The 22,523-nt window shown below is 46.5% G+C and overlaps 1 protein-coding gene across 3 annotated transcripts in view; it reads left to right on the top strand.

Annotated features, from left to right (window-relative positions):
* PRKCA (protein kinase C alpha) overlaps positions 1-22,523 on the top strand; it is a 656,418-nt gene that overhangs the window by 621,032 nt on the left and 12,863 nt on the right. For all 3 annotated transcript variants that reach the window (XM_063960833.1, XM_063960834.1, XM_063960835.1), the window contains one exon: positions 6,154-6,294. In XM_063960833.1, coding sequence (XP_063816903.1) covers positions 6,154-6,294 — 141 coding nt within the window. The remainder of the gene's footprint in view (positions 1-6,153; positions 6,295-22,523) is intronic.

Below are 22,523 nucleotides of genomic sequence, written 5' to 3'. Positions count from 1 at the left end.
TGCTGCGGGGTACGCTGGGCTCCACAAGGATTGGACAGTGGGGTGTAGAGTAGGATCTTGATCCGAGGCACCAACAGGCTCAAAGCTTTGACTGTTCCCAGAATTCACAGCGCCGCCTCCTCTATAACCCCGCCTCCCTGCACAGGAGTTCAGTTTTGTAAGTTGGTGCTGCAGTAAGCAGGCACTTAACAGAGGGGCTGCTCCAGGCAGCCCTAAGAAAAGCTTTTTATGTAGAAAAAGTGAAGACTTCAAGGGCAGCAGCGGTGGTAAATGTCAGAAGACATTCACTGCTGCAGCTCCAGCTCTTCCCTAGCGGCGCTGTACACTCCCGAGCCCTGGTTGCCGGGTACCTACAGTGGAGGCTCCGGTTTTCTTCACTTTAGACACACGGCTGGGGCTCTCCAGGATCGCGTGGGCGTGCTTTGGGAGGTGGTGAGTGGGTCCCGCTTGTGGGACCCGGTCTTTATCGCGATCTGGCGCGGTCAGTGGGAGGTGGGCCGCGCGCGCTGGTGGTGGACACTGTGGCAGTACAGGCGATCCCACTAGATCACCAGGGCATGGGCGCAGGTCAGGGTCAGGTTTTCTCTCTAAACCGGTGGTTATATCGCCCACAGTACCCCGTGGTTTTGCCAGCACGGGGATAAGGCTTAGACCTGAAGCCCCAGCCCCAGGGCGCCATTTCCAGCAAGTGTTCCTGCCCTGGAGCTGTATTTCTATCTTTCTCTCACTCCCTGTCAGTGTCTGCAGCGCCATTATCCCTCAGCTCACTATTCCTGGGACTGCTTGGGCAAATCCTCCAATGTAAAGCCGCCTGGTTGTCAGCGCTGTGCCTTTACATGATACTGCCTTTTTAGTCAGTGATAGTTAAGAAAGAGTGCATTTAGTTAGGGTTTTATAGTACTTTACCCTGTGATATACATCCAGTTCTTACTGTGTACTGTTATATCTATTGACTATATAGCTGTGTAAGCTAGTCCAGTGCAGTATTATTGTCTGTAATAACCTCTGCATTGTACAAACTGTGACTATTTGTGTGTGCATTGATAGCTGAGTGGTGTCCATCTCGTGTCTTTCACTCAACTTGCTATCCCTATATTCTATAACCTGAGGAGGCTTGGTGCGTCAGATTTTATCTAATATAGGATTTCCACAAAGATATACTGTATTACGTATTTTTCTCTGTGATTTAGTCACCATATCTCTCCTTTATCTCTGCTATTGCTGACTACACTGCGCAGGGGTTTGGGTTTAGAGGTATAGTGCTGCTGATAATTGTACTGTGTTACCTCATACTGCAAGTTATATCATGTCTGCTTCTGAGGGTAACGGTTCTGGGGCTGAACACACTACAGGTGTTGCTGAAGCCACAGACCCATATGAGGAGAATATAGCAGCTGTGGGCTCTGGTTCTGGGGGCCCCTTGCCCCCCAGTGGGACTGTCGCAACGGAGGCACATTCTGACCCACCGTGGGCCGCTTTTTCCACGCTTCTGCATACACTAGTTCATAAACTAACACCCCCTATGGGACCCCCAATGCCGGTACACTCGTATGTTGTCCCTGCAGCTAACCCGCTGCGGGTGGACGATTTTTCTGCTCAATTGAAGAAGTTGAACCAGTCCTTGACTACTAAAAAGTCTGACCAACGCTCGCCTAAGTCCAAGGGGTCCTCTAAGCGAGCGCTTGTCTCCTCACAATCCACTGCTGTCACTGACACCTCGTCTGATGAAGACGGAACGCACACTGAACCCACAGGTTCTGACTCAGATACGGCTGATGGGGAGGGTAGTTCACATGTGGATGTTCCTGATCTTTTGGAGGCTATTAAGTTAATTCTACAGATTACGGATGATCCCGAGCCATCCGTCCCTCCTAAGAAACCAGATAGGTTCAAGCGTCAGAAAGTGGTTAAACAAGTTTTACCTCACTCTGACCACCTAGTGGATATACGTCAGGAACCCTTGGAAAACCCGGGTACGAAGTTTGTGCCTCAAAAGAAGATGCTGGCTCGCTATCCCCTCGCGCCAGAGCTGTCTAAGAATTGGGAAACGCCTCCTCCAGTGGACTCACATGTGGCTAGGATGGTGGTTTCCTCAGCTCTACCTGTCACTACCGTCACGTCTCTAAGAGAGACTACGGATAAACGTGTGGAGGGTTGTCTAAAAGCGATTTACACCCTCACGGGTGCTGCGCAAAGGCCCACTATTGCAGCTACATGGGCTGCCGAGGCTATTGAAGCATGGGCCTTGGAGTTAGAAGCTGAAATCTCCTCTGACCATGCTAGACAATGCTTGTCATATATTGTCACAGCTTCTCGATATATTAAAGAGGCGGCTTCTGATGCCGGTATCCTAGCAGCCAAGGCCTCTACTACGTCAGTCCTGGCTCGCCGGATATTGTGGCTGAGATCCTGGTCTGTGGATCTGGACTCTAGAAAAACCCTGGAGGTACTCCCTTTCAAGGGAGATATTCTGTTTGGGGAGGACTTAAATAAGATAGTGGCTGACTTGGCTACTGCCAAAACTGCCTGTCTGCCAAATACCGCTCCTTCTGTGTTGAAGGCTAAAGGTACGTCCTTTCGCCCCTTTCGTCCTTCAGGTAAAGCAAAAGGTCAGGCGCACCACAAGCAGGCCCGCACTTCCAAACCTGGTAAGCTGAAGCCCAAAAGAGCCTGGGCTGCCCGTCAGCCAGCTTCCAAAACCGATAAGCCTGCCGCATGACGGGGCGGTCCTCCCCCTGGGGGATCCCAGGGTGGGGGGCCGGCTTCTAGGGTATACCCAGGAATGGTTGAAAACCACTTCAGATGCCTGGGTACGGGAAGTTGTCACTCGAGGTTACGCCATAGCCTTCAAAAACCGACCCCCTCATCGATTTTGCCAGACAGACGTCCCGTTGGACCAGACAAAGGCAAACACTCTTCATTCGGTGGTACAGACCCTCCTAGATACAGGAGTTGTAGTACAGGTGCCTCTTGCTCAGAGGGGCCGGGGGTACTATTCTCCGCAGTTTCTAGTCCCGAAACCGAATGGGTCCTCCCGGCCCATTCTCAACCTCAAGGCATTGAACAGGTTTGTGAAGGTTTCCAAGTTCCGTATGGAAACCCTTCGTTCTATAGTTCTGGCCTTGGAACCTGGGGACTACATGGTCTCCCTGGACATACAGGATGCTTACCTGCATATTCCTATAGCAGCGTCACATCAGCAATACCTGAGGTTTGCTATTGGCAACCTCCATTACCAGTTTCGGGCGTTAACTTTTGGTTTAACAACGGCTCCGCGAGTCTTCACCAAAGTAATGGCGGTGATGACGGTGGTACTCCGCCATCATGGGGTCAGGATACTGCCGTATCTGGACGACTTGTTAATCCTGGCAAATTCCCCAGAACTTCTCCTACGTCATCTGGATATGACGGTCCGGTTTCTACAAGCCCACGGGTGGCTCATCAACTGGAAGAAATCCTCCCTGGTCCCTGCTCAGAGCATGGTGCACCTGGGAGCGCTAATGGACACTCACAACCAGAGGTTGTTCTTGTCTCAGGAGAAAGTCCTGAAGCTTCAGGACAGGATTCGTTGCTTCCTTTCTCGTTCGCAAGTGTCGATACATTCGGCAATGCAGGTGCTGGGCCTCATGGTATAAGCTTTCGACATGGTGGAGTATGCTTAATTCCATTCTCGCCCCCTCCAGAGGCTGATTCTAGCCAAGTGGGACGGCCTGCCTCACCGGATCATATCTCAAATGATCTCATTGACTCCGGAGGTCCGTCTGTCGCTGCTTTGGCTCCGGGACCAACAATTGTGCAGGGGTCATCCCTTCTGGATATCCAACTGGGTCCTATTGACGACAGATGCCTGTCTAAGAGGTTGGGGAGTGGTGCTGGAGCAACACTCCGTTCAAGGTCGGTGGACCAAGGAGGAATATTTCCTCTCGATCAACATTCTGGAATTGCGGGCGGTCTTCAATGCGTTAAACCTGGCCCAGCATTTAATTCAGAACCGTCCTGTTCAAGTACAGTCGGACAACGCCACCACAGTGGCGTACATAAATCATCAAGGCGGCACCCGAAGCCGTTTGGCAATGAAGGAAGTCTCACGGATTCTACATTGGGCGGAATGCCATCTACCGGCCATATCGGCAATATTCATTCTGGGAGTCCTGAATTGGGAAGCGGACTTTCTCAGTCGTCAGTACGTGCATGCCGGCGAGTGGGGCCTCCATCCAGAAGTGTTTCAACTCCTAGTGGAAAAGTGGGATCTTGGCGTCTTGACACAATCACAAGGTTCCGGTCTTCGGAGCAAGAACAAGGGATCCTCAAGCAGCATTCGTGGATGCGCTGGCGGTGCCGTGGAGGTTTCCGCTGCCGTACGTGTTCCCTCCAGTGTCACTCCTGCCCAAGGTAATTCGGAAGTTCAAGCAAGAAAGAGGAAATCTGCTTCTCATAGGTCCGGCGTGGCCCAGACGGCACTGGTTCTCAGACCTGCAAGGCCTATCATCGGACTGTCCACCTCTACTTCCACAACGCCCAGACCTCCTCGTTCAGGGCCCCTGTGTTTACCAGGACCTAGCCCGGCTATCTTTGACGGCGTGGCTCTTGAAGCTTCCGTCTTGAGGGCTAAGGGTTTTTCTGAAGACGTCATTAAAACTATGTTGCGGGCCCGGAAACCGGTTTCTGCTCGGATTTATCATAGGGTCTGGCATTCCCACTTTGTTTGGTGCGCATCTAACAATTATGACGCTTCCAAGTTTAGTACAGCCAAACTTTTGGCTTTTCTGCAGCAAGGCCTAGATTTAGGCCTGCGTCTGGCCTCCCTCAAAGTTTATATTTCTGCCTTGTCGGTGTGTAGTTTCAGAGAAAAATTGCGACTTTGCCTGATGTTCATACTTTCACTCAGGGTGTGTTGCGTATCCAACCTCCCTATGTCCTGCCTGTGGCTCCTTGGGACTTGTCGGTGGTTTTGCAGGCGTTGCAGGAGCCTCCATTTGAACCCCTTGGTATAGCCAACCTTAAATGGCTTTCCCTTAAGGTGGTGTTCTTGCTGGCTATTGCCTCTGCTAGAAGAGTGTCGGATCTGGGTGCCTTGTCTTGTAGTTCCCCATATCTGATTTTTCACCGTGACCGGGCGGTTCTTAGGACTCGTCCCGGATATTTACCTAAGGTGGTTTCTTCGTTCCACCTTAATCAGGAGATTGTGATTCCGGCCTTTGTCTCTCCTGATTTGTCTCCCAAAGAGAGGTCTTTGGATGTGGTACGGGCTCTCCGTATCTATGTGAAGAGAACTGCTTCTATTCGCAAAATCTGATTCTCTCTTTGTTTTGTTTGGATTTCACAAACGTAGCTGGCCTGCTCACAAGCAGACCCTGGCCAGATGGATTAGAATGGTGATTGCACATGCTTATGTGAGGGCTGGTCTGTCAGCTCCTGCTCACATCACGGCCCATTCTACTCGGTCTGTTGGACCTTCTTGGGCGGCCCAACGTGATGCGACCCTTGATCAATTATGCAAGGCGGCTACGTGGTCCTCAGGGAACACGTTCATAAGGTTCTATGCCTTCGATACTGCCGCTTCCCAGGATGCTTCCTTTGAACGCCGGGTTCTTGTGCCCGCTACAGTGCGTCCCCTCCCATAAGGAACTGCTTTAGGACATCCCCATTGTCCAATCCTTGTGGAGCCCAGTGTACCCCGCAGCAGAAAACGAGTTTTATGGTAAGAACTTACCTTTGTTAAAACTCTTTCTGCGAGGTACACTGGGCTCCACAAGGCGCCCACCCTGACGCACTTAGCTTCTTCGGGTTGGTATGGCATTAGTCGCTGACACTTCTCTTGTTGTGAGAGTGTGGTGTATGTGGCTACTAACCGTTGTCGTCTCTTTTCCTACTACTGCATTGGACTGGTTAACTAAAAACTGAGCTCCTGTGCACGGAGGCGGGGTTATAGAGGAGGCGGCGCTGTGCATTCTGGGAACAGTCAAAGCTTTGAGCCTGTTGGTGCCTCAGATCAAGATAGTACTCTACACCCCATTGTCCAATCCTTGTGGAGCCCAGTGTACCTCGCAGAAAGAGTTTTAACAAAGGTAAGTTCTTACCATAAAACTCGTTTTTTGTTACATGATGTGTTATTTTACAGTTTTAACCTGTGGGTGATGTGTTGGTTTCTAGTTGATGACAAAACACCCAGTGAAGCGGCTGGGATGTGGGCCAGAGGGGGAAAGGGACGTGAGAGAACATGCCTTCTTCAGAAGGATTGACTGGGAGAAGCTAGAGAACAGAGAGATCCAGCCACCGTTCAAGCCCAAAGGGGTGAGTGTTTAGGCTTACACTTTGTGTGTTATGTTGCCAGTCTGCTCATGTAATGGTCAGTGGTGTGAATAAGCATTAGTTAATCTACACTTACTGTTGTACTATTTCATGTAGTACACAGAGAAGGCAAATTCAATGTAGTATTCATGAGCCAGTTTAAATCATGAAGCTAACTCGAATATTCACAAGGTTTAACTTCACTGTACTTAATAAGTGTATTTATGTATTTTAACAAGTAAATTGGGAGAGAATTGTACAATGTCCCAACCGCTAAAGACAGGTACACACTACCCGATGTGTAAGTGCCGACAGTGAACGACTATATCGTTGAAAGATATAGCATTCTACGTTATAGTACGTACACACTGAACGATATCATTCAATGTTAACGTTCAGTGACGTCACCACCGCCATTCCTGAACATGCAGCTCAGCCCGACATTGACAGGTTGAGCTGCATGTCAGCTCAAAATTGGTGAACGCTGAACGACATGCGGGAGTGCTAATCGTTCACCAATATCACCCCCACACACACTGGATGATTTCAGGCTAAAAATAAACGATAACGACATAAATGTCGTAATCGTTTATTTTTTAGCCAGAAATCACCTAGTGTGTACCCCCCTCTAGACTGTTGAGAGGTATGTTTTGTACACCAGCCATCCATGCCAGTGGCAGATTATGGGTCATTTTAGGACATGGGCAGTTACCAGCAGCCCGTCACTTCTGAAGTGCATACCATGCTAAAGTAGCACGGCCGTGTCCTCTTTTAAAAAGGCATCTCTTGCTTAATATGGGACAATATGTCTACACTCTTATTGAAACAAGACTGCCATGACAATCTTGGTGGGTGTGGGGATTAAATGATGTAATATGGGAAGAGGTATAGTTAACCTTCTACAGAGGATCAGCTTCTAGCTAATATTTATCTAGTACATTCTATAAGATCAGTAGATTCTGATAGGTTGCTTTGGAAACTTCTCCACTTGACCTCTTTAGAAAGTTTGATATATCTCTCCCAAATAAACAATGGGACCATTTTACAACGCTAAACCACTATATTACTTCTGGCCATCTTTAGTCATCTTCCTTGCCAATAAAAAACCTCCAAAAGGTAGAAATGTACTTTACAGGAGCAAGAGATGTAAAGTCATTTTATACAGTGTAGCTGCTGAACATTACAATGTGTGGCTGGCATTTGGATAAGTAGGTAGAGGACCCTAAGAGAACTAACGACACGTGCATATATAAAAACAGAAATAAATAGTCTAACCTGGGGCGCTGCTCCCCAGAACAGCAATCAGACTGTAAAAAGGTCACCAACCTCTAAATACAAATACAGATAAAAAACGAACAGTCTTACATGCGCTAGGGGTAGGATGAGGAGTTCCAGATTTCTGTAGAATGTTGTTCAATATGCCTCACAATCGTCCATACAAAAGAAAAGCATTATTATTATTATTATTATTATTATTATTATTAACAGTTTCTTATATAGCGCAGCATATTCCGTTGCGCTTTACAATTAGAACAACAGTAATAGAACAAAACTGGGTAAAAACAGACAGACATAGAGGTAGGAAGGCCCTGCTTGCAAGCTTACAATCTATAGGGAAATAGGCATAGATACACAAGGATAGATGCTACCTATTGCATAATGGTCCACCAGATTGCTAGGTTCTTAATGGGTTGTATGATGATACCCCACAAAGTTATCCAAGTGTCAGGAGGGTGTGAGACTAAAGAAAGACAAGATATGTGATGTTATGAATACTCTACAGAGGATGTAATTAGATAGGGAAGCACTGAAGGTTATGTGGGTGGGTCTGGAATTTGATAGGCTTGTCTGAAGAGGTGAGTTTTCAGGGAACATTTAAAGGTTTGGAGACTAGAGGCGAGTCTTACTGTGCGTGGGAGGGCATTCCACAGAGTGGGTGAAGCCCGGATAAAGTCCTGTAATTTTGAGTGTGAACAAGTAATGCGTGTGGATGAGAGACGTAGATCTTGTGCAGAGCGGAGAGGTCGGGTAGGGAGATATTTTGAGATGAGTGAAGAGATGTATGTTGGTGCAGTTTGGTTAATAGCCTTGTATGTGAGTAAAAGTATTTTAAATTTAATACGGTAGAATACCGGTAACCAATGGAGGGACTGACAGAGCGGATCTGCAGACGATGAACGTCTGGCAAGGAAGATTAGCCTCGCAGCTGCATTCAAAATGGATTGTAGTGGTGAGAGCCTATGTTTGGGAAGACCGGTCAGGAGACTATTACAATAATCAATGCGGGAGATAATGAGAGCATGGATTAGAGTTTTTGCTGTGTCTTGTGTAAGATAAGGGCGTATTTTGGATATGTTTCTTAGATGTATGTAACATGATCTTGAGACAGATTGAATGTGGGTAACAAAGGACAGTTCAGAGTCAAGAATGACACCTAGGCAGCGAGCTTGTGGGGTAGGGGTGATTGCAGAGTTCTCAACAGTGATAGAGATATCAGGTTGGAAACTACTATTGGCCGGTGGAAATATAATTAATTCTGTTTTGGAAATATTAAGTTTGAGGTGGCGAGATGTCATCCAAGATGAAATGGCAGAAAGGCATTCAGTGACACGGCCCAATACAGATGGTGACAAATCAGGGGAGGATAGGTAGATTTGAGTATCATCCGCATACAGATGGTACTGAAATCCGAAAGAGTTGATTAGTTTGCCAAGAGATGTGGTATAGATAGAGAAAAGCAGAGGACCTAGGACTGAGCCTTGCGGTACTCCAACTGAGAGAGGTAGCGAAGTAGAGGTGGAATCAGAGAAACGAACACTGAAGGAGCGATTAGATAGGTAGGATGAGAACCAAGAAAGGGCTGTGTCCTGAATACCTAGGGATTGTAGTGTTTGTATGAGAAGAGAGTGGTCAACAGTGTCAAAAGCAGCAGAGAGATCAAGGAGAATAAGGAGAGAGAAATGTCCTTTAGATTTAGCAGTGACCAAATCATTCACTACCTTAGTCAGTGCTGTCTGTGTGGAGTGTTGGGCACGAAATCCTGACTGAAGTGGGTCCAGTAGGCTGTGTGAGTTAAGAAAGTGTGTGAGGCGAGTGTAGGCAAGTCTCTCCAGTAGCTTGGAGGGGCATGGGAGCTGAGAGATGGGACGGTAGTTAGAGAGAGAGTTCGGGTCAGAGTTTTGTTTTTTCAGAATGGGAGTAATCACTGCATGCTTGTATAGAGAAGGAAAGATACCAGTAGACAGGGAGAGATTACAGATTTTCGTTAAGGTTGGGATGAGCACAGTAGACAGAGCTTTACTAATTTGTGAGGGTATAGAGTCAAGGGGAGAGGTATTAGAGTAGGCAGATGAAAAGAGTGCAGATACTTCATCTTCATTTGTAGGATCAAAGGAAGAGAAGGTGTTAGAGGGTTCAGGCAGGAAATTGAGCAGGTCACTTGCTGTGGAAGAGCATACCATTTCATTTCGGATCTTGTCAATCTTGTCCTTGAAATAGGAAGCAAGATCTTGCGCACTGACAGTGGCTGGTGGGTTAGGTGAGGGAGGGACAAGAAGTGATTTAAATGTATTAAAAAGTCGCTTGGGGTTAGAGGCTTGAGCAGAGATGAGAGATTGAAAATATGTTTGTTTGGCAGTGTCCAGAGCAGTACGATAAGAGTGGTAGGTGGTCTTATATGTGAGAAAGTCACTTGAACTATGAGATTTACGCCACTGGCGTTCAACTTTTCTTGAGAGTTTTTGTAAGTGTCTAGTGTATTTAGAGTGCCACGGTTGACATCTAAGTCTACGTGGAGTGTGATGGGTAGCTGGAGCCACTTCATCAAGTGCTGTTACTAGAGTTTGGTTAAGGTGTGACACAGCAGTCTCTGGAGAGGTGAATGTAGAAATTGGTGAAAGCAGTGGTTGCAGAGAGGTAGATAGTTGTTGAAAATTAATAGCGTTAATATTTTTGCGGGTAAGAGGTGTCCTTGTAGACTTTAGGGACATGGAGTTTGAAGTAATGGAGGAGAGCATGCATGTGATAAGGTTGTGATCTGAGAGAGGGAAAGGAGTGTTAGTGAGTTCAGAAACAGAGCATAGTCTGGTGAATACAAGATCAAGGCAGTGGCCCTCCTGATGAGTAGGGGAGTCAGTCCATTGGGAGAGGCCAAGAGAGGAGGTTAGAGAAAGTAGTTTAGAGGCATGGGGAGATTGTGGACTGTCAATAGAGAGATTGAAATCACCCATAATGATGGTGGAGATGTCAGAGGATAGAAAGTGAGGGAGCCATGCAGAAAAATCTTCCAGAAACTTTTTGGGTTGCCCAGGTGGGCGATAGATAGCTGCAACACGCAGAGAGAAAGGGGTGAAAATCCTAATAGAGTGTACTTCAAAGGATGTAAATGTGAGTGAGGGAACAGGTGGTAAAACAATGTGCGTGTAACATTTGGATAGTAATACAAACAATAGTATAATAATGTTGGATCACAGACACCACACGTGCAGGATCATCCTACCCCTAGCGCATGTAAGACTGTTCTTTTTTTATCTACACCTGCAAATATTATTTTTACGGTGATACAGCAGGAACTTTTTGTTGTTTGCATTTAAGAAGCCAAGAAAGAAGACCTCTCCCTTAAACACTGTGCCTACCTAGTATTCTTATAGCCTTGGGATAACCTTTCTGTAGTAACTGCAGACAGCATGCATTTAATTGTCAGTTTAAGGCATAAGTATGGACGTTCCAGCACTGGAAGGCATAGGGTCTTGGTAAGCGGTGGGTGTGAACCACACCCCCGTCCTCCGAATGCACCTAAGATCTGCCCCCCGGACACACACTACTCATCTGCTCCTGGTTGGTTGCCTATCTGCAGTACTACGCTGCTCCTCACTTGCAGCTGCTCTTCCTGGGGGCTGACATTACTGCTGTACAGCCCTGCCACCAGGTACACTACCGAGATCATTGCATGTCGAACCAGGTGCTTAGTAACAATCAGTGCAGGGTTGGGGCCGCCCTGTGTGCATGCCTATGTGTTCTAGTAAATTCCGGGCCTCACACATTAATGCTGGTTCTAATCTTTACTTGCCTACTTTCCCGGCTCCTGCGGGAGACGCACAGTTTTTCGGGTAGTCCCAACAGCCCTGGAAAAGTAGGCACCCCTCCCGCACTGTGCCCAATTTCTAGTGAAGTTGGCAGAATGCAGAGATAAATATATTGAAACTGCGGTCTTGGTGGAGGAGTGGGGCCTAATGACACTATCCTATGGTAATCGCATCATTTTAGCCCTACTATCATGCAAATACGCTCCAATCGTATTAATTGTTCCACGAGGGCAAGGCCTAATGACATGATTAGCAAGAACCTGTCACTGCCCACCTTCTCTCCGGGCATGGCATCTTCTATTTTAATCTAGGGCCTTTCTGGCCACAATGCAATCATTAATCTTTATTTTGTTTGAGACACAACTCTAACATTGCTGGGTTTTTCCCCCCACATATACCCCTTGTGCTGTATATTTAATACGGACAGTGCTAGACTCATTGACAATCATTACTAATGTTATATTGCAACACTATAGAGGGCAGTTTCCCTTTGAAGAACTCCTGATTAGTCTTATTGCGTGTGTGCTTTGTAACACCCATCATCTTTCTGTGATCACTATTCTTTTTCCTGTACATGCTCATCCATATTTGTCAAAGTGGCAGGTAAAGAGTATAGATTTAGCACTTGTGTTTTTTGATGCTGTAAAACACAACCCAGAAATTACAGTATAGGTTGAGTATCCCATATCCAAGTATTCCGATATACCGAATATTCCGAAATACAGAATTTTTTGACTGAGATAGTGAAACCTCTGTTTTCTGATGGCTCAATGTACACAAACTTTGTTTAATACAGAAAGTTATTAAAAATATCGTATCAAATGACCTTCAGGCTGTGTGTATAAGGTGTATATGAAACATAAATGAATTGTGTGTATGTACACAAACTTTGTTTAATGCACAGTTATTAAAAATATTAACTAAAATTACCATCAGGCTGTGTGTATAAGGTGTATATGAAACATAAATGCATTATGTGCTTAGACTTGGGTCCCATTGCCATGATATCTCATTATGGTATGCAATTATTCCACAATACGGAATAATCCGATATCCAAAATACTTCTGGTCCCAAACATTTTGGATAAGGTATACTCGCTCAAACTGTATTATAAAACAGCAATAAATAAAATGGTAGGTCTAGTGTTTTTCATCAACTGATAATGGTCTGGTAGTTGTCAGACAATGGGCTCATCAGTATTAATTATGAGTTTATCTAAAGTCTCAAAGTAGTTCCTTGATAGAAAGACACAACAAGTTGTATGACGTGCACAAAACTTCATCTGTGATGTCCTCCTAATCTATAAATGTTTTAAGGAATATTAAAGCATTCAGATCACATACAGTACTATTTATAGAGGTTAGTTTAATTAGGAATAATGTAAAATCCCTCGTTCAGGGGTGATGTGTTGTGCAGGCAAATAAAGTGCATATTGTATATCTTATTTGTGTATTTTAAAATACACTCTTATGGGGAAACGAACTAAAATGCACAATGTAGACCAGACTGTGGCAAACATCTTTCTCACACACTGTGGGACTAGTTTTGCATACATAAAACAACTGGAAGCAAAAAAAAAACTAAGCTGCAAGATTACTCTGGTCAGTTTGATGTGTGGCGTTTATACATCTGTTGTGCTTCTTCTGCGACTTTGTGCATGTTTACAACTAATTTCTGTGCTGCCCGGTGTCTCTAGTACACTGTGAGTGGTGTTTTGCTGCATCTGTGATGGGAATAACATGCAAAATGGAAAGAAAAGTGGCTCAATCATCCTGGCATCTCACGCCATATGGCATGTTAACGCCATACCCTCCAACTGTACCTTATTGGCAGGTACAGTACCTTTTTTTATGGTCTGTACCGATTTTTAACTCTCCAAACTTCCATTGAAAATGTAGGAATAGGCCCTTTTCAAATTTGTAACGATTTTTATGTGTAAAATGTTGGAGGGTATGGTTAACGCTAGGTATGTGAGGACTTATCTGTATGTAGATGTTTAGTTTCTCCTTCATCTACTGCCAGAGGAAAAGTACTAGTCTGTAATCTTTTTATAGGATCAGTGCCTTTTGGCTCACATCTCGTGGGAATAGAGATGTATTTAAACTTCTGTCCTGTGCTCTCAATAGCATCTTCACAAACAGTAAGTTTAGCATTAACTGACAGGAGAGACATGCCCTGTGCATTGTGTGGCACAGAGACATCTTGCTGATCTCACAGTGGTGTGATCACACCTCAGCTCTATATAGAGGTATGAAGCTTGCACTAAGCACACCATAGAGGCTGGCAGCTCTTTTTTTTGCTGTGCAAGTAGAAAAACACCTGAAGCAGAGGAATAGTCATTGAAAACGCAACAAATTGTCATCGTCTTCGCTGTCAGTATGTGTCCCATGATGCATGCACAACTCAGTGACACATTCTTAAATAAGAATAGCCTTATATGCTGCTGAGTTCTAGCTCCTTCCTGTCACTAAATAATTTTAGGCAACAACTCTACAGTATTTACTTCTTTATTACCAGTTATTTATATAGCGCAGACATATTCCGCAGCACAGAATACTGTATATTCGCAGCAGTTGCTGTCCAGCGGAGCTTACAATCTGTATCCCCTACCACGTGAACAATCATTCATGTAAACTAGGGTTCATATTTTGACAGAAGCCAATTAGCCTGCCAGTGTGTTTTTGGAGTGGGGGAGGAAACCGGAGTACTCAGACAAAAATACAGGATGAACATACAAACTATTGCTACTGGTGTGGATGTGACAGTCTTGGTGGGACTAACACCCCAAACTTCAGAGGTGTGATACAGCATGCTAACCGTGCTGCCCCATACAATATGTACTCTGAAAGCTATGTGCAGCTATGGTAACTGTAAAAAAAATGTAAACCAAATGTTTAATGGGGAACTGGTCAGGATACCAGCAGTCAAAATAGCAATGCTGCAATGCCAACACTACTCGGAATGCCGTCACCAGCCCAGCGCTGGAATCCCAACCGCAGGGATCCCGAACCAGCATCTGCCAAACCACCAGTGAAATAATCCACGGGGGGAGGGTTAAGGTTAGGCTGTGACCCAGGGGGGCTAATTATAGGCTGCGGGAAGGGAGAGTTAGGTTTAGGCACCCCCAGGGAGGGTTAGTGTTAGGCTGCGGGGGGTGTGGTGGTATTGGGGTTAGGCTGCAGGGTTCGTGGAGGGGGGTTAGGTTTAGGCACCATCAGAGAGGGTTAGGGTTAGGCTGTGTGAGTGGGAGGGTTAGGTTTAGGCTGCTAGATGGGAGCGTTAGAGGGCCAGTGGACATTCTGATCATCAGGATGCCGCGGTCGGTATTCTGACCGCCGGCATCCCAACCGTCAGCATTTCAATCCCAACCCATTTCATGCACATAGTGAAATTTACCATTTCTCTAACGTCCTAAGTGGATGCTGGGGACTCCGTAAGGACCATGGGGGGGGGGGTAGCGGCTCCGCAGGAGACTGGGCACAAAAGTAAAAGCTTTAGGACTACCTGGTGTGCACTGGCTCCTCCCCCTATGACCCTCCTCCAAGCCTCAGTTAGATTTTTGTGCCCGAACGAGAAGGGTGCACACTAGGTGGCTCTCCTGAGCTGCTTAGTGAAAAGTTTAGTTTTAGGTTTTTTATTTTCAGTGAGACCTGCTGGCAACAGGCTCACTGCACCGAGGGACTAAGGGGAGAAGAAGCGAACTCACCTGCGTGCAGAGTGGATTGGGCTTCTTAGGCTACTGGACATTAGCTCCAGAGGGACGATCACAGGCCCAGCCATGGATGGGTCCCAGAGCCGCGCCGCCGGCCCCCTTACAGAGCCAGAAGACTGAAGAGGTCCGGGAAATCGGCGGCAGAAGACGTCCTGTCTTCAATAAGGTAGCGCACAGCACCGCAGCTGTGCACCATTGCTCTCAGCCCACTTCACACTCCGGTCACTGAGGGTGCAGGGCGCTGGGGGGGGGCGCCCTGAGACGCAATAAAAACACCTTAGATGGCTAAAAATACATCACATATAGCTCCTGGGCTATATGGATGCATTTAACCCCTGCCAGTTTTTCCTTAAAAAAGCGGGAGAAAGGCCGCCGAGAAGGGGGCGGAGCCTATCTCCTCAGCACACAAGCGCCATTTTCCCTCACAGCTCCGTTGGAGGGAAGCTCCCTGACTCTCCCCTGCAGTCCTGCACTACAGAAACAGGGTAAAACAAGAGAGGGGGGGCACTAAATTTGGCAGATTAATAATACAGCAGCTATATAAGGGAAAAACACTTATATAAGGTTATCCCTGTATATATATATAGCGCTCTGGTGTGTGCTGGCAAACTCTCCCTCTGTCTCCCCAAAGGGCTAGTGGGGTCCTGTCCTCTATCAGAGCATTCCCTGTGTGTGTGCTGTGTGTCGGTACGTTGTGTCGACATGTATGAGGAGGAAAATGGTATGGAGGCGGAGCAATTGCCTGTAATAGTGATGTCACCCCCTAGGGAGTCGACACCTGACTGGATGGTCGTATGGAAGGAATTACGTGATAGCGTCAGCACTTTACAAAAGACTGTTGACGACATGAGACAGCCGGAAAAACAGTTAATACCTGTCCAGGCGTCTCAAACACCGTCAGGGGCTCTAAAGCGCCCGTTACCTCAGATGGTCGACACAGACACGGACACTGACTCCAGTGTCGACGGTGAGGAAACAAACGTATTTTCCAGTAGGGCCACACGTTACATGATCACGGCAATGAAGGAGGTTTTGAACATTTCTGATACTACAAGTACCACAAAAAAGGGTATTATGTGGGGTGTGAAAAAACTACCCGTAGTTTTTCCTGAATCAGATGAATTAAATGAGGTGTGTGATGAAGCGTGGGTTTCCCCCGATAAAAAACTGCTAATTTCTAAAAAATTATTGGCATTATACCCTTTCCCGCCAGAGGTTAGGGCGCGTTGGGAAACACCCCCTAGGGTAGATAAGGTGCTCACACGCTTATCAAAACAAGTGGCGTTACCGTCTCCGGATACGGCCGCCCTCAAGGAGCCAGCTGATAGAAAGCTGGAAAATATCCTAAAAAGTATATACACACATACTGGTGTTATACTGAGACCAGCAATCGCCTCAGCCTGGATGTGCAGTGCTGGGGTGGCTTGGTCGGATTCCCTGACTGAAAATATTGATACCCTGGACAGGGACAGTATATTATTGACTATAGAGCATTTAAAGGATGCATTTCTATATATGCGAGATGCACAGAGGGATATTTGCACTCTGGCATCAAGAGTAAGTGCGCTGTCCATTTCTGCCAGAAGAGGGTTATGGACGCGACAGTGGTCAGGTGATGCGGATTCCAAACGGCATATGGAAGTATTGCCGTATAAAGGGGAGGAGTTATTTGGGGTCGGTCTATTGGACCTGGTGGCCACGGCAACGGCTGGGAAATCCACCTTTTTACCCCAGGTCACCTCTCAGCAGAAAAAGACACCGTCTTTTCAGGCTCAATCCTTTCGTCCCCATAAGGGCAAGCGGGCAAAAGGCCACTCATATCTGCCCCGGGGCAGAGGAAGGGGAAAAAGACTGCAGCAGGCAGCCTCTTCCCAGGAACAGAAGCCCTCCCCCGCTTCTGCCAAGTCCTCAGCATGACGCTGGGGCCTTACAAGCGGACTCAGGTACGGTGGGGGGTCGTCTCAAGAATTTCAGCGCGCAGTGGGCTCACTCGCAAGTGGACCCCTGGATCCTGCAGGTAGTATCTCAGGGGTACAAATTGGAATTCGAGACGTCTCCCCCTCGCCGGTTCCTGAAGTCTGCTTTACCAACGTCTCCCTCCGACAGGGAGGCGGTATTGGAAGCCATTCACAAGCTGTATTCCCAGCAGGTGATAATCAAGGTACCCCTCCTACAACAGGAAAAGGGGTATTATTCCACGCTGTTTGTGGTACCGAAGCCGGACGGCTCGGTGAGACCTATTTTAAATCTGAAATCCTTGAACACTTACATACAAAGGTTCAAATTCAAGATGGAGTCACTCAGAGCAGTGATAGCGAACCTGGAAGAAGGGGACTATATGGTGTCTCTGGACATCAAGGATGCTTACCTCCATGTCCCAATTTGCCCTTCTCACCAAGGGTACCTCAGGTTTGTGGTACAGAACTGTCACTATCAGTTTCGGACGCTGCCGTTTGGATTGTCCACGGCACCCCGGGTCTTTACCAAGGTAATGGCCGAAATTATGATTCTTCTTCGAAGAAAAGGCGTCTTCATTATCCCTTACTTGGACGATCTCCTGATAAGGGCAAGGTCCAGGGAACAGTTAGAGGTCGGAGTAGCACTATCTCAAGTAGTGCTACGACAGCACGGGTGGATTCTAAATATTCCAAAATCGCAGCTGATTCCGACGACACGTCTGCTGTTCCTAGGGATGATTCTGGACACAGTCCAGAAAAAGGTGTTTCTCCCGGAGGAGAAAGCCAGGGAGTTATCCGAGCTAGTCAGGAACCTCCTAAAACCAGGCCAAGTGTCAGTGCATCAATGCACAAGGGTCCTGGGAAAAATGGTGGCTTCTTACGAAGCGATTCCATTCGGCAGATTCCACGCAAGAACTTTTCAGTGGGATCTGCTGGACAAATGGTCCGGATCGCATCTTCAGATGCATCAGCGGATAACCCTGTCTCCAAGGACAAGGGTGTCTCTCCTGTGGTGGTTGCAGAGTGCTCATCTTCTAGAGGGCCGCAGATTCGGCATTCAGGACTGGGTCCTGGTGACCACGGATGCCAGCCTGAGAGGCTGGGGAGCAGTCACACAGGGAAGAAATTTCCAGGGCTTGTGGTCAAGCCTGGAGACATCACTTCACATAAATATCCTGGAGCTAAGAGCCATCTACAATGCTCTGAGCCTAGCAAGACCTCTACTTCAAGGTCAGCCGGTGCTGATCCAGTCGGACAACATCACGGCAGTCGCCCACGTAAACAGACAGGGCGGCACAAGAAGCAGGAGGGCAATGACAGAAGTTGCAAGGATTCTTCGCTGGGCAGAAAATCATGTGATAGCACTGTCAGCAGTGTTCATTCCGGGTGTGGACAACTGGGAAGCAGACTTCCTCAGCAGACACGACCTCCACCCGGGGGAGTGGGGACTTCACCCAGAAGTCTTCCACATGATTGTGAACCGTTGGGAAAAACCAAAGGTGGACATGATGGCGTCCCGCCTCAACAAAAAACTAGACAGATATTGCGCCAGGTCAAGGGACCCTCAGGCAATAGCTGTGGACGCTCTGGTAACACCATGGGTGTACCAGTCAGTGTATGTGTTCCCTCCTCTGCCTCTCATACCCAAGGTACTGAGGATCATAAGAAGGAGAGGAGTAAGGACTATACTCGTGGCTCCGGATTGGCCAAGAAGGACTTGGTACCCGGAACTTCAAGAGATGCTCACAGAGGACCCGTGGCCTCTACCTCTAAGAAAGGACATGCTCCAGCAGGGACCCTGTCTCTTCCAAGACTTACCGCGGCTGCGTTTGACGGCATGGCGGTTGAACGCCGGATCCTGAAGGAAAAAGGCATTCCGGATGAAGTCATTCCTACCCTGATCAAAGCCAGGAAGGATGTAACCGTACAACATTATCACCGTATTTGGCGTAAATATGTTGCGTGGTGCGAGGCCAGGAAGGCCCCTACAGAGGAATTTCAACTGGGTCGTTTCCTGCATTTCCTACAAACAGGACTGTCTATGGGCCTAAAATTAGGGTCCATTAAGGTTCAGATTTCGGCCCTGTCGATTTTCTTCCAAAAAGAACTGGCTTCAGTTCCTGAAGTACAGACGTTTGTCAAGGGGGTACTGCATATACAACCTCCTTTTGTGCCTCCAGTGGCACCTTGGGATCTAAATGTAGTTTTGGGATTCCTAAAATCACATTGGTTTGAACCAGTTTCCACTGTGGACTTAAAATATCTCACATGGAAGGTGGTAATGCCGTTAGCCCTGGCTTCAGCCAGGCGTGTCTCAGAATTGGCGGCTTTATCCTATAAAAGCCCTTACCTAATTTTTCATACGGACAGGGCAGAATTGAGGACTCGTCCTCAATTTCTCCCTAAGGTGGTTTCAGCATTTCACTTGAACCAGCCTATTGTGGTGCCTGCGGCTACTAGGGACTTGGAGGACTCCAAGTTGCTGGACGTAGTCAGGGCCCTGAAAATATATGTTTCTAGGACGGCTGGAGTCAGAAAATCTGACTCGCTATTTATCCTGTATGCACCCAACAAGCTGGGTGCTCCTGCTTCTAAGCAGACTATTGCTCGCTGGATTTGTAGTACAATTCAGCTTGCACATTCTGTGGCAGGCCTGCCACAGCCAAAATCTGTAAATGCCCATTCCACAAGGAAGGTGGGCTCATCTTGGGCGGCTGCCCGAGGGGTCTCGGCTTTACAACTTTGCCGAGCAGCTACTTGGTCAGGGGCAAACACGTTTGCTAAATTCTACAAATTTGATACCCTGGCTGAGGAGGACCTGGAGTTCTCTCATTCGGTGCTGCAGAGTCATCCGCACTCTCCCGCCCGTTTGGGAGCTTTGGTATAATCCCCATGGTCCTTACGGAGTCCCCAGCATCCACTTAGGACGTTAGAGAAAATAAGAATTTACTTACCGATAATTCTATTTCTCATAGTCCGTAGTGGATGCTGGGCGCCCATCCCAAGTGCGGATTGTCTGCAATACTTGTACATAGTTATTGTTACAAAAATCGGGTTATTATTGTTGTGAGCCATCTTTTCAGAGGCTCCTCTGTTATCATGCTGTTAACTGGGTTCAGATCACAGGTTGTACAGTGTGATTGGTGTGGCTGGTATGAGTCTTACCCGGGATTCAATATCCTTCCTTATTGTGTACGCTCGTCCGGGCACAGTATCCTAACTGAGGCTTGGAGGAGGGTCATAGAGGGTGGAGCCAGTGCACACCAGGTAGTCCTAAAGCTTTTACTTTTGTGCCCAGTCTCCTGCGGAGCCGCTACCCCCCCATGGTCCTTACGGAGTCCCCAGCATCCACTACGGACTATGAGAAATAGAATTATCGGTAAGTAAATTCTTATTTTTAGCTCAGTATTTTAAATTTTATTGAAATACTTTTTCACGAAGACCTCATTCCCTTGTTTGGACTATTATTACCTTTCACTGCAGGTCTAAGGATATTCTAGAGGCATTTTAATTTAAGCATGATTATTTTATACCTCCTTTGCTCCTATTCTATTTGTAGAACTAAGGTACTCCCTCTTCTGGAAATACCCTTGTTTTATAAATCTGTATCTTTCAGTAACACCACTCGTCATTTAAAATAATAAATTACTATTTTCTATATGACATTACTACAGTATGAGGAATCTTACCCAGTTTATCCAACCACACCTGAGATACTTTCTGGGCGATCTGGTGAAGAAATGTCATGATACAGATTTTTTTTTTCAAATATAGAAATAGAATAAAATTCATTGCATTTGCTAAGTTATGCTCATTTGCCCTTTGCTATTAAGCAAAACTTGCTTCTTCTAGATAAAATATGAATGACAGAGTATGCCAGAAAGCAATTCGTCCTTTACCGTGTTGAGCACGTGGCATTCCGGGAGCTGTCTACTTGGTATAGAATACTCTCTATATAGTATAGGGCTCAGAAGAATACTTTCTACATTGTATAGTGGTTACAACAGTGGTTTCCAAACTTTTTTGAATCACAGCGCCCTAGAATATCAGAATTTTTTTCACGGCACCCCTAGGCCCAAAATTTCTTATTGAGAAATTTAGAAATAAATATTACATTATGTCATTCTTAGGGTCAGTTGTTTGGTGTGGGACAAGATTTGCTTCTGTTTGGCCACACATTTTATGACTGGCAGCCACCAGCACTGGTTTTGCCTATTATATTGACCATGAATAATTTGAATTGGTCCTGGACCACCAACCCAGGGCACCCCTGCAAGTGTCCCGAGGCACCCGAGGGTGCCACGGCACACAGTTTGGGAACCTCTGGGTTACAAGAATAATCACTATATTCTGTAAGGAGTCACTGTATTGTATTGAAGTACATCTAATGCTGGGTGAATTGTATACGCGATTACAAGAATGTTGGCTGCACTGTATAGGGCCTGTTAAATGTTGTCTGTATTGTATAGTGATCAGTAAAATGTCTACATTGAGTAAGCAGTCACTAACTAGAATATTGTTGGTATTGTGTAAGAGGTTACTAGATTGTTCTATGTAACCTCTTACCGCATACCGGCCATTATAATATGCTTTTTAATGCACATGTCTAAGTAGAATGTTCACTAGAATGGATTGTTTATTTTGTTTTTATATTGTATGCTAAGCTGCTCTGTATTGAGGTGGCACTTGATATCCCGGCTGTCAGGATCCCTGAGCTCAGCATACCGGCGCCGGGATCACGACCGCTGGAATGCCGTCAACTACTTTCCCTATTGGGGTGTCAACGACACCCCTGGATGGAGCAAAAATAGCACGTCACTGTGCCCGCATTGTGGCGAGCGCAGCGGGCCGCAAGGGGCTCTTTTGCACTCGCCCAGTTGCCGGCATTCCGGTGGTCGGGCAAGCGTAGTAGACCCCTGTATTGGATATCGGTTGCTAGAATGGCATCTCTAATGTATGTCAGTCACTTGAATGCTTAATGTATTTAATTCAGCCACTACAGTGATCTTTGTGTCTAATTTCAGTCACTGTTCTCTATATATCACATTTCAGGCATTAGAATACTTTCAGTCTCATTTCAGTCAATCAATAGAATGCTTTCAATCACATTTTACGTTACGAGCATGCTCTCTGTTTTACATTTCAGTAACTAGAATGTCTCTGTGTTGCATTTCACTCGCTAGAATTGCCTATTGCACTTCGCTCCCTAAAATTATTTCTATTGAATTTCAGTCGCTAGGATGCCCCTTGTATGGCATTTTAGTAACTAGAATGCTCTCTGTATCAAATTTCGGTCACTAGAATGCTCTCTATATTGCATAAGAGTAACAAGGCCTGAAAGTTTCGGCAACAGCTATTTTTGATTACAGCATTCTGCTAGACGAGTTTTGGGCCACTTGTGTTTGCCCTAAGGCCAAATGTTGGATATCCTGACCTGTGAAGATAGATGACATATTTGAAATGTCTAGAATACATAT

Source organism: Pseudophryne corroboree, chromosome 3, assembly GCF_028390025.1.
Source record: "Pseudophryne corroboree isolate aPseCor3 chromosome 3, aPseCor3.hap2, whole genome shotgun sequence".
Taxonomy (NCBI): domain Eukaryota; kingdom Metazoa; phylum Chordata; class Amphibia; order Anura; family Myobatrachidae; genus Pseudophryne; species Pseudophryne corroboree.
The sequence above is the reverse complement of the archived record's forward strand: the minus strand, read 5'-3'. Positions and strand labels throughout refer to the sequence as shown.